The sequence below is a fragment of the Oryzias latipes genome, chromosome 23, assembly GCF_002234675.1.
Source record: "Oryzias latipes chromosome 23, ASM223467v1".
In the NCBI taxonomy this organism is placed as follows: Eukaryota; Metazoa; Chordata; class Actinopteri; order Beloniformes; family Adrianichthyidae; genus Oryzias; species Oryzias latipes.
Genome location: NC_019881.2, coordinates 11,621,232 through 11,633,648, shown reverse-complemented (window position 1 = coordinate 11,633,648; position 12,417 = coordinate 11,621,232). Strand labels below are relative to the sequence as shown.

The window sequence follows — 12,417 nt, the reverse complement described above, 5'->3', positions numbered from 1 at the left end:
CCACTCTGATCATCTTTTGCTCTACCTAAAAAGTGTTCCCAGTGGTCTTCCAATAAATCTTTTTAATGCCGTTTTTAGCCAAAATCTAAAAACCTGTGTACTAGGACATAGTTACTGTGGAGGGGCAGGATTTCACCTCTGTGTTGTGGATGGGACCATTTGCACAGAGTAACACTGCCCTTATTTCCTGACATGCATCTGTTTATACGCTCTCATGCTAGCTTACAGCCCCTCATACCCCTAACTTAACATTAGCAGTGCAACCAAAATGGCGAGCAATATCAGAGCTATCCAGCCGTAGAGTTTAGATCCAGATTCCAGCTAAAACGAGGAAAACAAAGACGTTCGTGGATCTATTTGTCTACAAGAGGATGCATCAGAATGGAGCAGGGCAGGGACTTGAGGCCCCGCCCAGCGTATTTTCTACGCCACGAACTTTTCCAACAGCGTGTTTTTATTTACATTAAGCTATTTTTATTTATTTTCAGCAATTTTTAGTAATCAAAGCAGCCCCCACAAACCATGATTCATTTGAATGGGCTGCAGTGATAATACAATGCCAGCAGAGGGCGCCCCAGACCAAGAATACACCATGATTGTTCAGGAGCAAACTGCAGATGCTTTTACAGATGTTTATCGATAGAAGTCAAACTGATGTAAAATATCACAACCATGTATAAAGAAAAAGCAAAATGAATTTTAAAAAAATGACACAGCATGTTAGCAATCAGGCCATGTTTGCTTAAGAACTACCTTTTGTTGGTTGTTTGGTTCACAGAACAGGTGTGACGTTTGTTCAGCAGGACAAAAGAACTAACCACAAAAGACAGCTCAGGAGCGCCAAGAAAACTAACAAAGCTTCAACATGGAGCTCCTAAAGTGTCCAGCTATTTCACAGAACACACTTGGATTCACTAGCAAATCATCTTCCTGCATCCAATCCTCTCTGCATCCTCCTCATTCACACCATCCACCCTCATGCTCTCCTACATCCATGAACTTCCTCTCTGGTCTTCCTCTAGCCCTCTTTCTTGGTAGTTCGGCACCCTTTCACCAACATCATCACTGTTTCTCCTCTAAAACCATCTCCATCTCCTTCCCTGCATTTATCTCCCAAACATCTACCATGATCTGTTCCTCTGATGGATTTATCCTGATCCTCTCCATCCTAGTCACTCCCACAGAACACCTCAACATCTTCATCTCTAGCAACACCATCTAATTGCAGATGACCTTCATTCCTCTTTTTCCAGAACCTCTCTAGACATTCCTTCACCTGCTCTCACTATAGATCACATTGTCATCTGCAAACATTATGATCCAGACAGATTCCTGTCTAACCTCATCTGTCAGTCTGTCCATCACCATAGAAACAAGAAAGGGGTCTGGCGAAGGACCAGAAGTTACCTACCCCCCCCCCCAGAAGACTTGATTCAGGGACTACAAAATTCAATTTGGACAGTTGCCATCTTGTTGATTTTCTTGAGTCCAATTTCTTCCTCACGGTACAGGAAAGAGGGCATTTCTGCCAAATTGTTGGAGGGAGGTGTGTGTTTGTAGGGGGGTTCATACAGTCCATCTACTGCTTCTTATGCATTTGGACAGAAGAACATTAAACTCATCAAACACAGAAGCTGGGGAGGGGTTGTCTTAAAGATGAAGATTTCAAATTCAGCGTCGTCTCATTAGAGGGTTCATTGAGTAGAGCCAAAAATGAGTAACTCATAAGATGAAGCACTTTCCATTTGGCAGACAGCCGTTATTTCCAGCATAAATAAATTTCACTTGTATTGCAGTGGGGTAATTAGAGATTTGTCAGGAAATCTGACCCTCTTAGGTGGTAATTACTTTGTATAATAAGAACGGCGGAGCAGAGAGCCTGATCGCTGCACATAATTTAGCTTGATTATTTATACATCAAAGAGAATCTGTCAGCCAAGTGGAAAAATATTCAAGCAGAGAGGGAATATTAGCATGAAGAAGGCAAAGGGAGAAGGTAGAGGAGGAAGGTTGAGAGTCAGAAGAGGAAAAGGCGAAAGCTGGGAGGGGGGGGCATAAATAATGGTCATTGCTTTGCCAACATATGCGAGTAAAAGAAAAGAAAAACCAGCTAGAAATTTTAATAAAAGATCTTTTTTCAGACTTTGCATATAGATTGCCGTGGCATTTACAGCTGTCAAATTTAATTTGGCTTTAATTCTTCATGGTCCTCCATGGAGGGGGGGCCTGAAGTGTTTACAGCCTTTTTCCTGAGGCTCAGGTAGACGCCCGGGATCAATAATGTGTCGTTATGAGAAATTATGTGTAATGCTATTGAGTATGCATGCGGGCCTCTGTGGGAGAAGAGGCTAATGAAATGCCATTTCTGCCATTAGATAAGCTGTAGAGAGATCCCAGAGAGCGGCGACAGGCTGGAGGAAGATGCATTTACTGCAGGCCTGGAAGAGACGCATTTGCAACTTAATCTGATCCAGCAACTGGAGGACTCTCTCAAAAGCATGCGCACGTGCACACGCACGCGTGCACACGCGCACACGCAGGCGTGCACACGCGCACACACAGTAGGTACTTGCAGTAATTTCCTGGAGATTTATTCCAGCTTTAAACAAAACTATTACTTATTCGACCTTAAAATCAAACATGACCTTTTTGTGGGCTTCACAGCGGTGCGGTGGTTAGCGCTCTCGGCCTGAAAGCCCTATTCAAATCCCGGCTGGGTTCTTTCTGTGTGGAGTTTGCTCCTTCTCCCCGTGCATGTTGGGGTTTTCTCTGGTTTCCGCCCGCAGTCCAAAAAGCGACGTACCTGAAGTGTTTTTAAGTGTGTGTGAGTGGTTGTGTGACAGATTGACAACCTGTTCAGGGTGCACCCTGCCTTCACCTAAAAGTAGCTGGGATAGGCTCCAGCAGCCCGTGACCCTGAAAGGGATTAAGTGAGTTCAGAAAATGAATGATGGATGACGTTTGTTTTGCTAACTTTGACCTCAGAATGCTGTGACTTTAGCTGGTGGGCGTTGATTTTAGCCCCTACAGGGAGAGGAACAGCGGCTGGGTAGCTCGGTTGGTAATGGGGTCAATTACCATAGCAATTAATATCACCCAGTGGGGGTCCTTGGACGAGACCCTTAACACTACCCAGCTGTAAGCTGACGCACCCCTGAAACAACTGAAAATATGTCATATTGTAGGTTCTTCATAGTAGCCACCTTTTGATTTGATTACTGCTTTGCACACTCTTGGCATTCTCTTGATGAGCTTCTAGAGGTAGTCACCTGAAATGTTTTTCACTTCACAGGTGTGCCCTGTCAGGTTTAATAAGTGGGATATCTTGCCTTATAAATGCGGTTGGGACCATCAGTTGTGTTGCGCAGAAGTCAGATGGATACACAGCTGATAGTCCAACTGAATAGTCTGTTATAAGTTGTTTTATGGCAAGAACAAAGCAGCCAAGTACAGAAAAACTTGTTCTGCAAAGGTGCAGAACAAATGCGGTTCGGAGAGCTGCTGTGATCGCGCCAGTCTCTGCACTATGACCATCTGCTTTTAAAACAACGACATAAACCAAACTGCAAAACAACGTTGTGCTCTGAAGTCAGACCATAGTGGAAAACATTCAAAACACTTTTAGATCTAGAGGACTTCTCTGCTCTGGGCGCCTGCAAGCTCTTCATTTATTTCTGGGTGGAAAACCAAAGAGAAAATGTGGTAAAAGTATAACCCACAATTAGGATCGGACTGTTTTGTACAACGTCAGGCGGATGACTTACGCTGAGCAGGCCTCCTTTGCTCCTGGTGTGTCCAAAGACCTTTTCAACGCTGCAGTCCTGTAGGGGGTAAGCATGCTGGCCAGCAAATTTCTCTCCGTTGGTAAGATCCAGGGGGCTGCAGCGCTTGGCCTGCAGGAGCATGTCAGAGAAGAGGAAAAACATCCTGGGCTTGGCCTCGTCACCTTTTTGGGGAACCTTGTTCAGCCAGCCCTCACGGATGTACCACCTCCCTGTGAAAGGGGACATTAAAAGGAGACGTTCAGCTCTTGTGCTTGAGCTGAAGGTTTGCCGAGAGCTTTTGAGGCGTCATGACGGACTTAAAATATAAGCTGCATGTTAAAAACAGGAAAGAGCCAGGCAGAGTTATGCAACTGTAAATTTAGTCTGAATAGATTTTGAAACTGCAAAATGTTCCCAAACATTCTCAGTCACTTGTGAAACTAAGGTAACATCATTTTGATCTTCTAGCAAAAGAAAGTATAGAAGTTTTCTTTTACATTCAGGTTTTTTAGACCATGGCTGTAAACGTAGGCTGGGCCTGCGGTTCTGAACCCAGAACCAATCAAGCACTTCATCAGCAACTTTCTTCACTGTCATATTGACATTCATTCTTGATTACTTGTTAGTTTGTACACAAACTTGATTATCTGGAAGAAATCTGGAAAACTTCAGCTGCACTGTTCAGTACCAGGTAATTCTCTCTGAGTCACACTGGATGACTCAGAGAGACCAAGGTGCATCAGAAGGGCGGTCGACCCACGATTGTAAGGTTCGATTCCCGCCTTGCAGGCCCATGAATTGAAGTGTCCTTGGGCAAGACACTGAACCCCACCTTGCCTCTGTTGGTAGGCGGACGCCTGTGTTTGGCAGCGGAGCCGCCACCAGTGTGTGAATGTGTGTGTGACTGGGTGAATGGGACTGTGACTGTAAAGGGTTTTGGGCCTTGTAGGTAGAAAAGCGCTTTATAAGTATACGCCATTTACGCCATGAATGTTTGGCTAAAGATGTCCTGGATCCATTGTAGGTCAGTGAATCGTTCAAAATGAACCAAAATTAATTATGAATCGTATCGTCAAGCACAAATAATGATGACGTCCTCTTCAGAGAACAAAGGAAAATGGACGAGGCACGTGACCACCTGACTTACAGTTAAAGCTAAACTGTGTTAAATGCATTAGACGACGCGACATGATCCAATGACAGTTGGGTTTGTTGTTTGTCTGTTACCACTAGGAGGCGTAGGTTTAGAGGTCAAGAATGTAGCTGCTCGGTTCTACAGGACTGCTCTGAAACCCCCCACTGCATGACAGACTACATTACAAACTATGTGAAGCTTTGATGCAATTTTAGTGAGGAAGATGTACCTCATCTCCATGTATGCAGGTGGCTGATTCATCACTCACGTGTCACTCAATTGTTCCTCCCTCTGAGCCAATAGCTAAAGTACTCTTCATTTTATTGTGTTAAGTATTTAACACAATGAAATGATGTATTTATGACATCACAGATACAGAACGAACTTCCTGGAGAAAAAATGAGAGTCTAAGCATAATCTACCGGGGGCGGGGAGAGAGAAATCAGCTGATCCGCTTCAGATTTAGAGTCAACTAATTTCTGTATTTAACAATATTGTTAGAATTCTAACCCAAAAACTAAAACTAAAACTAAAATTTTAAAAAATTCCCAAAAGATCGGGCCAATTAAAGCAGAAACTTCGTTTCCATAATGCAGCTGGTAGAAGTTGTACCCGACACCAAACTCTTCTGTTTCATCATTTCAATGCTCTGCCAATCAGAAATGTGCACTTAATTGATTTAGCAAAAATCCTTTATGATTGTCCCAACCTTTAATTAAACAAAACAGTAAAATGACAAATTTCATATCTCACACTTTGTGTTGAGTTCTGCTTAACGTGACATGCACACTGATGCCCCCACCCCCCGCAGAAACAACCTGTGCTGTACGCATGTCCAATTGACTGAGGCTGTACGACTCCCTTCTGTCCCGCAGAGCTACTTAATATGTCTGAGAGGCCCCGATGCTTCTCTGGTGTTAAAAGGCAGAGCTTTTCTTTTGCCCACATTAGAGGCAGTGACAGTGGGGAGGAAGGAGAATGGGTCGGCGTGGGGTCGAGGCGTGTGGAGCCGCTGCAGCCGCTCTGAAGTCTGCCTGGTGGGACCGGAGCTTTATTGGCTAAAAAGGCTGCCTGCAGTCGGACGAAGGCTTGAGAACGAGGATGAGAGAAAGCTTTTGAAACTTTGCACGCCGACATTAGAGAGATGAGCAGCTATTCATGGGTCCCTCTTAGCCAGCACAAACACCTCCACACAAGCACACTTTAAACACGCCTGCATATCTAACACACAGACCCCCGTCACAAACACACTTTTCCCTCCTTTTTATCTTTTGGTCTGAGAGACGAAGCTGGACTCTAATTGGTCCTGGGGGAAGCTGGCAGGGCGAGGAGCACAACAATGAGGCCAGATTCTCTGGAGACAAACACCAGGAGGGGGAGTGTCAGGAAGAAAAGAGCCACCTCTTCACAAGAGAGAGTGGGGGGGGCACAACAGAAGAGAAAAATGAAGGAAAGAGGAAAAAAACAGGGGGGGTTGTTCACATATATGAGCTTTTTAACGTTAGCTAAATCTAGTAATTCTCATTACTACTAAACTTACAGATTTACTAAATTAGTTTAGGTGTTCATCCACTCTGGCAGGTTTGGTCCTGGTCTGATCCAGGTCTGGTTTCTTCTGATGGCTCACCTGAACTCTGGTTTGGACTAACCAAGAGAACTCTGGCTCTCTTGAGCTCAAACGTTTGCTCATCTGCAACTAAACTATGGTATGGTACACTAAAGTATGAATGCAGATGGATTTGTCATGGGAAGGGAAAAACAGCCAGGAGTTGCAGATGTTTCTTAGTTTGACGAGTACCAGGACTCACCACTTGTCTTCCTCCTGCTTTTGGACAATAGCGCCCTCAAATGGGCAGTTTTTGGAACTGCCTGATCTTTCCAGGTGGTTTGGTCTGCTTTAGTCTTTGGTTCTGTGTGTGAAGATTAATCAAACTAGATGCCCTCTAACAGATAAAAGCAGTATCACTGATGGCCTTAAGGTAAATGACACAAATCTGGGTTGGGTTGAGGGTTGGGTTCAAATCCTCGTACCATGTCTGGTCCAACCATGTTGGACTAATGTAGTAAGTCTTATATTTGCGCTGGACTGGCAGCATTGCAATTTGAGTCTTGCAGCGTGGCGCCTCCAGAGTTCAAAAGTATGAACTTTAGCGAAGAAGACAAGTTGCGTCAAGCAATCAATCTTTGGCCCATGACGTGTTCAATAGCAGAATCAGTGGGAGGAGTCCAAACCCAACCGGGGGGGAGAATCTGATCGTTCTTCTCCTAAACGTCATGATTTTTTTGCATCAAGACAATAATAAAAAGTTCGTCTAATTTTATTCCTATCTTTCCCTCCTCGGACTACTGCGAGACAGCAAGTTGTCAAACTAGGTCACAGATAGACAGAAGTACCGCTAAAAGCGTCCGTCATTCAGATGCAGCTCCTGCAGTAGATGATGAAGTTCACCGTACTCAGAGAATCTCTGAATGATGTCATGAACTCAGACGTGGAGGCGTGATTATTGATGCTTTTGTAGAACTTCTTATAATAAATCAACCTGATCTCTCAGCTTCATCTTTGTCTTCCAGGCATTGTAAATGAGATACATACAGACACCACTCCAACTAGCGATCAGGCTAAAAACACTTGGCAGAAGCTCCTCCCACATGCGTCCAGGGCATCAAGTTTGTGAACACATTTTTGGACAAGCGTCAAGCAGGGAATTTGCCGCATGTACGAATAGATGGACCCAATGGAAAGTTGATGCTTGAATTGCATTTAGACTGCTAGAAGTGACTAAATTACACAGTCGGAGTGTAGTTTGTGTGGACATCCTATGGCACTTAGATATTCCGTGCATATGGCAGTGTAGGCCAGTTCACACACCTTTCTAACAACAAGAGGGTGGTGCATCACCTGTACGTCATGAATCCATGCAACTTCCATTAGCCTTACGAATACTTCACGATACAACTACGACACACACGATAATTGTGTGTTCAATTTTTATGATGTTGCTTAAGGTGGCTGTACGAGCCTCAAGGGAACTACGAAACCCACCACCTCTCCCTTTAAGATGCAGTCCCTGCTTTCTACAGCCCCTTTAAACATGCGACTAAGGCGAAAAGCTTCAGTGGATATTTGAATCTGTGGCTGTAAACAGGATGTCATTGTGATATAAAAACTGTTCACTTTCCGTGGAGCCTACCTGTATAAAGAAAAGGTGAAACAATCTTACCTGCAGTCAGGATTTTGGTTTTCTTCCCTTTAAGCAGCTTTTGCACTCGACAGAGCTGCAGGTGGTTCTCATGGCGCCTTGTATTGTCCTCAATGCGCTGGAACACCTTACTGACTTCATGAAAGGCCTCTGCAACAAATGCAATTAAGTTTAGACAATCGCTCATATCTGCAACATGACACACTTTAACCTTCTAACTTAATTTGTCAGCAAATATGTGATTTGGCATCCTAGATGACATTAGCCTGAGGATTTTCGGGTACATCTGTAATCAGCCAGAGTTTTTCTAAAATGGAAGCTGGTGAAACTAAAACTATAAGCCGTCTAAGTGAGAACACTTGTAATACTTAAACAATTCATAGGAGCGAAGGGTTTTCAGAGTGCTGCCATTAAGATGGAACTGTACAATTTACTTTTAAAACAATGCTAAACTTTAGCCTGACAATGAAAGGCGATCCCTTAGGCTGTACTGCAAATGCAGGAATTGAAACTTTCACTCATCTGTCCTTTCATTATCTTTGATGGGATATGATTTTTTTTTCCTTTCATTAAGAAAAGATTTTATGATCCAGAGTAAAATGGTACTTCATAAAAGACTTGGTGAGCTTAAAGGTCATTCGTTTTTTCTTTTTCACGCTTGAATGCACTAGTCCAACCAAACTGAAGCAGAGCAGACCAGAAACGATGCTGCTAAAACATGACATCATTAAATAAAGCTCCTTTAATCAGACCGTTTTACTGGCTGCAATGCAGAGCATATACTAGTGCGCTAAACTGTTGCAGAACTGAGAGGAGAATCAGAGACAAAACACAAGAGTTTGCTTCATCATGCAAACCAACAGCTGCAGCTCAGTGATATTCAGATCCTTTCAAAGACGGACGTCAGTCTAGATTATGAGAAGGTGAAGAGGATGAAGGCTGCAGGTGAGCAGACCTGCAGATTATGATTATGAGACATGCACAGCCACACAAACACGTGTCACTGTTTATGGTTTGATTTTAGTAAGGAGTTTAAATGCAGTGGCAACTTTGACATGAAAATACTCTTAAAATAAATGATATTTTCATTTCAAAGGATGTCTTCCGTCTTACAAAGTTCTTTTAACGTTGGGGGTGTCTGTCTGTGGCCACAATGGTCTGATAGTTTACATCGACTCCATTGGGTCTCCGGTCCGTCCCCCTCCCCCCTGGATCCTGGAGGAATGGTTTGTCCTGTAACCCCCGTGTAAAGTAGTTTGTACCGCTGTTTGCTCATCCAATACTTAAATAAACAAACCTCATGCCCTTTCCTGAGTCCTTGTAAAATATAAGTTTTGTGTCATATATGAGGCTATTTCATCGTCTTGTTATCCGTGGTGTTCACGTCAGTATAAATAAGAAATTAAGTCTTATAAAGTTTATTTTGAAAGTACAGCAGAAGTTTTTATTTTGAAGCCCACACCTGTTTCACGTTAACCGGCTTTTTGCCGCAAAATGACGGGTAATTGGACTGGAAATAGAAAAGCGTGTATTGCGGTACGGAGGGACACACGTGGAACGCAGACAGGATGAAGGCGAAGTAAATATCCGACTGATTTATGAAGCTTTTATTTTTTTGTGTCTGTGCAACGTAGGCGTGCTGCAAACGGACCAGAAGAAATCCGCCTTTTCTCCATCAACACGAGTCAGTGGATTCACAGAGAAAAACAGATTTACGAAGCGAATTTAAAGCAGCTTTTCACTAACACACAACACATTACTAACATAAAGTAATGCATACTGGCGCAAAGCCACTTTTCTCCAGTCAGAATAAAACTGACTCACTTTTATCATGTTAAGGGGTGAAAGGTTCTGGTGGTTGAAGGAATGTAAACACCGGAGCTTAAAAGGGTTAACAGTTTTAGAAAACGTGGCACTTTTGTTAATAACAATTTTTAAAGAAATAAAATGAGTACCGCTTTTTTCCCCCATTTTAAGCTCATCTTCCACACTAAAACTTTTTTGTACTGGAGATCATAATAGTAACCGTTTTATAAGATAAAGGTTTAATAAAAGGTGCCACAATTGTGAAAACTTGTGGAATTTCCACTTCTAGCTACTGATGTCTGGGCGCCATCTTGTCTGCAGCCAGGCCCCCTGAAATGGGATTGATGTAATCGGCTCAGAACAAACACAATTAATGGAGATAAAATTCCTATCCTTTTTCCTAGAATGTATTTTTTTTTTGGTAACTACTACCCCCATTCATTTTCACTTCTCTTCATAATTCTATATCTGTTGCAACTCCGGCCTTTTTTGTGAAAAGGTGGTCTTTCTACCCCCCCTTGTGGGTTCACCTCCAGAGGATATGGGCTCTTTGTTGCGCTCTTTGCTCTGTCAATCTCCCGTAGGACCAATTATAGTCCAGCTTTGTCTTTCTGTTTCTGTTTTTGACATTCAGACTGTCCTACTGCAAGACGACACACATGAGCACAGCACTGTAGTTAAAAGTGAATTCAGATCAACTCCTTAACAGCACTTCATTAAATGGTAAATGGCATACACTTATAAAGCGCTATTCTACCTTCTTTCCATTCCCCCACACACTGATGGTGGCTCTGCTGGCAAACCACCAGGAGCTATGTGGGAGTCAGTGTCTTGCCCAGGGACACTTGGACAACCAAGGCCGAACCGAACCAGAGATACTCCGATCAGAGGTCCACCACTTTGCCTCTGCACCACGGCCACCAGAGATTCAAGGGAGATTTGATCAAAATAGATTTAAAAGATCTAGAGATACTGACTTCATAAAAAGCCATTCCGAGCTGGGCCTCACTAGAGCTCAGACAAGATTAGAAAAGTCTAACAATGTTTGAACAACAATGGAAAAGTCTACACAGTTTCCTTACATCTATACAAAAACATAGAAATAGTCTAGTTAGGGGTGTGGTAAAGAAGGATGAGAGTGGGGCAAATGGCACACTAATCAAACTGTTGCACAAGGGTCATGCCCTTCCTGTGAAGCTGAACCCCCATGAATAATATCAGCCAGATCATTGGGCAAGTGAGGCGCCCACAAATCCATAAAAATGTCATCATTACACTTTACCTTTGTACTTAACCCTTTTTTATTGGTCAATATTTTTGAAAACGTCTTTGTACCACTGAGTTTTAGTAGGAGGTTTCTCTCTAACCCAGTTCAATCAAATAAATTTTCATGCTAATAAAAGTAGCTTACAAAGGAGTTTAGACTTGTGTCCTATGTGGTAGTTTTTTGTCGCATCCCAACAGGAACTGACCTGGATCTTTACATGATTTGCATTTCAGTATGGATCTTATTTATCTTGTAACACATAGCCAAAATTTACGGATTTTCAGACAGGTCCATAAACGGCGCGTGTATGTTCCCGTTGGTGATTTTTGTGCAACACAAAAATGCACTTAAGACTACTTGCGTGGATCTAACCAATTCAAAAAGTGTGGTGTCTGCTGTTGTCCATATAAGATTTTATTAATCAGTCAGGGTTTACTTCAGAAAGTCGTGATCACACCAGAGCAGCAGATTTAGCTCGAGGTTCACGGCAGGACCAGTCAAATCTTGCATTAGAATAACTCTGACACGAGAGAGTTGTTGTTCGCTTTTTTAGCACATCCCACCACAGCGAGTCAGCTTTCACAGATTCTCACAGGTTATGCATTTTTACGCCGGATGCCCTTCCTGACCCAACCTTGTATTTTACCCGGGCTGGGGACCTGCACAGGGAGACCCTGTGGCTACATACACTGGAAGAAGCTCATTGCGTTTTCTGGTTTCCTGCGTGTCACCACCAGCTGCACTTTTTTCCAATCCTCCGTTGTTTTCGGTCAGGATTCGTTTAATTTTAGCAGAAAACTCTGCGGTTTCTTTTCACTAAATGGATTGAGTGAGTTACACAAAAAATACAAGGAAAGTATCAAACCAAGCCAGAATAAATCGATTATTGACTATTGTAATCCACTTTAGCCCTGATCCTTCCAAACAGGCCAAATTATTTTATCATTATGTGAATAGTAGATTCTGCTCACAAATGAAGCAGGTTTGTCAACATTTGCCCAACACCACAAACCACAGTTTTATATTTTATATTTTTTACTTTTAAGGATTTTAAATTGAAGTGTTTTTCTATTAAGAGTTAGTAGTTGCTGCTATGGAAGAGCAGCAGACAAACTTTGAATGTCTTGGCATCATAAAATCATTAGTGTGTCTGTCTAATATGAACTGCACGGCTCCACTGATACCTGCATGAAGACATCCCTGCAACAAACTGGGAGAAGCTTTGAAATGTGGCGTGAAGAACAA

At 42.9% G+C, this 12,417-nt stretch overlaps 1 protein-coding gene across 1 annotated transcript in view; it reads right to left on the bottom strand.

Moving 5' to 3' along the window:
• arhgef39 (Rho guanine nucleotide exchange factor 39) overlaps window positions 1-12,417 on the bottom strand; it is a 41,270-nt gene that overhangs the window by 4,318 nt on the left and 24,535 nt on the right. The window contains exons 7-8 of the mRNA XM_004082996.4: window positions 8,121-8,249; window positions 3,765-3,994 (exon numbers count right to left, since the gene is read on the bottom strand). Coding sequence (XP_004083044.1) covers window positions 3,765-3,994; window positions 8,121-8,249 — 359 coding nt within the window. The remainder of the gene's footprint in view (window positions 1-3,764; window positions 3,995-8,120; window positions 8,250-12,417) is intronic.